Source organism: Triticum aestivum, unplaced genomic scaffold, assembly GCF_018294505.1.
Source record: "Triticum aestivum cultivar Chinese Spring unplaced genomic scaffold, IWGSC CS RefSeq v2.1 scaffold27239, whole genome shotgun sequence".
NCBI lineage: Eukaryota > Viridiplantae > Streptophyta > Magnoliopsida > Poales > Poaceae > Triticum > Triticum aestivum.
In genome coordinates, this window is record NW_025255404.1 from 1 (window position 1) to 1,895 (window position 1,895).

General features: G+C 48.0%; 1 protein-coding gene across 1 annotated transcript; it reads left to right on the forward strand.

Moving 5' to 3' along the window:
• Positions 1-1,231: 1,231 nt before the first annotated feature.
• On the forward strand, positions 1,232-1,887 carry LOC123177554 (uncharacterized; the record flags this gene model as incomplete). The annotated part of the gene is made up of 2 exons (XM_044591237.1): positions 1,232-1,575; positions 1,664-1,887. Coding segments are annotated over 2 exons (568 nt in total), but the record flags the coding sequence as incomplete, so codon positions are not given.
• Between the last annotated feature and the right edge of the window lie 8 nt (positions 1,888-1,895).

The window sequence follows — 1,895 nt, forward strand, 5'->3', positions numbered from 1 at the left end:
CACATATTAATGGGATGCACACGCACCCATATCCTGAAACAAAAGTAAAACAAACAGTCGACCATATCTTTTCGATAGAGTTTGCCTTTCAGTTTCTCTTTTCTATTATGATTAACATATCATACAATTCCACATTATAACAAAAACATCTGCAAGCAAAAAAGATGAATTGCCAGATCATTTGTATTTAAAATACAACCAATTTTATCTTTTTATCTCCAATTGCTTCAAGCAAAAGAATAGTAACATTAAATTATGAATGTCGGTTTGGGTAGTTCCTCCTCCCCGTGTGTGCAACCTCCCCAAACAGCATGCTCACGTCTCATTGCCGACGCCTCAAGAAGCATATTGCCATGGGAGCTCCTACAAAAGCAAGATCTTTTTTTTTTGCGAGGGGACAAAAGCAAGATCTTGACAACACTGACGAAGTATTCTTCCTTGGGTACCATTAAAATTGCATAGTCAAGGTGGCAACTGGCAGGGGCAGAATACTTTGCGATCGTCACTCTGGTGCACCTCGACGGCGACGGTTGAGGTGGACATCAAGTATACGTGGTATAACCTCACCTTCTACCTTGACACGATGAGCTTAGCAAAGACTTTATCATGCACAAGTATAAGATTATCTCTGCCACCCCTAGCCACCATACTCACCCGCGTCAAGGTCACAAAAGATCCAAAGAACTGGATAGTGAAGGGGATGGCTGTGACCTCCGCCAACACCAGATTGTTTGGCCAGTCCAAAATCAGTCAAGCCCCGAGCTATGATGTGTGTCTCAATAATATGGCCAAGCCTGTGAAAATTGGTATTCGCTCCTCAGTGAAGCACATGCGTTTCAATCAATGTCTAATGTGGCCATCAGAATGTCGGTCTCACATGATCTTTCCGTGTCATTTTGTTAGGCTTATCCTTACGAGTTCAGATCAGTGAGCCGCAATATGCCAGTGGTCGGGTTGCACACTCAGCATGTATTATTAATAGCACGTGTTTGAGAGCTGATCCATCGCAAAATTTATTTTTTTCTTTTCCGTTGCAACGCACGGGCATGTGTGCTAGTTTCTCCCTAATCTCTCCCTAATAATAATAAAGCACGGATTGACTCCGTGGATTCACCATCACAATGCACTTTTTCCCCGTGATTTTACGCTTTCACTTTGAATTTTAAAACTTATTTGAGGTGGTACTAAATTTTGTACCTGCAACTCAATTGACCGGTACGTTCTCGTTTAGCTGGGCTGCAATACAGTTGGGCCTTGGCCCGTCTCTTTATTCTGACCGGACGTCTCTACGTTTTGTTAAAAAAAAACGTTTTATCCAAACGCTCAGCGGACGGAGCTGTGGCAGAAGAGGCGGCGCGACGGAGCAGAAGGGGCGGCGCGACGGAGCAGGAGAAGATGGTGCGGCGCGGCGGGACCAGCTGCTGCTGCCCCCATGCGCCGTCGCCGTGGGAGGACCTCGTTGGCGCCGCGAAGGGGGCACAGCTCAGGTTGGGTACGCCGTCGGCCATCGCCGGCAGCGAGCACGCTCCACTGTGACATGTCCGCCACAGCCAGTCCTCTCCCGCCTCCCCCGACGTAACCTTCTCAACCTCTGCTTCCGTGTATGATTTGGATGGAATTGCAGTCTCCTTGTCCAACACAAATCGATTTGTATGGATTGCAGTCCGTGTCCTTGTCCAACGCAAATCAATGGAGCTGCCGACTCAGATTGTTGTTGGCTGCTATAAGAAGGGAGGGTCCTCGGCTCGAATCTCCATCAGGTCAGTTTTGGACGAAGCATCCAATGTCGACACCGAGTTCGCCGCGGGAAGAAGCGCCGATTTCACCGGAGGTAGAAGAAGCGCCGAGTTCGGCGAAGGTAGAAGAACAGCCGTCGAGCTGTCCAATGTCGCCTG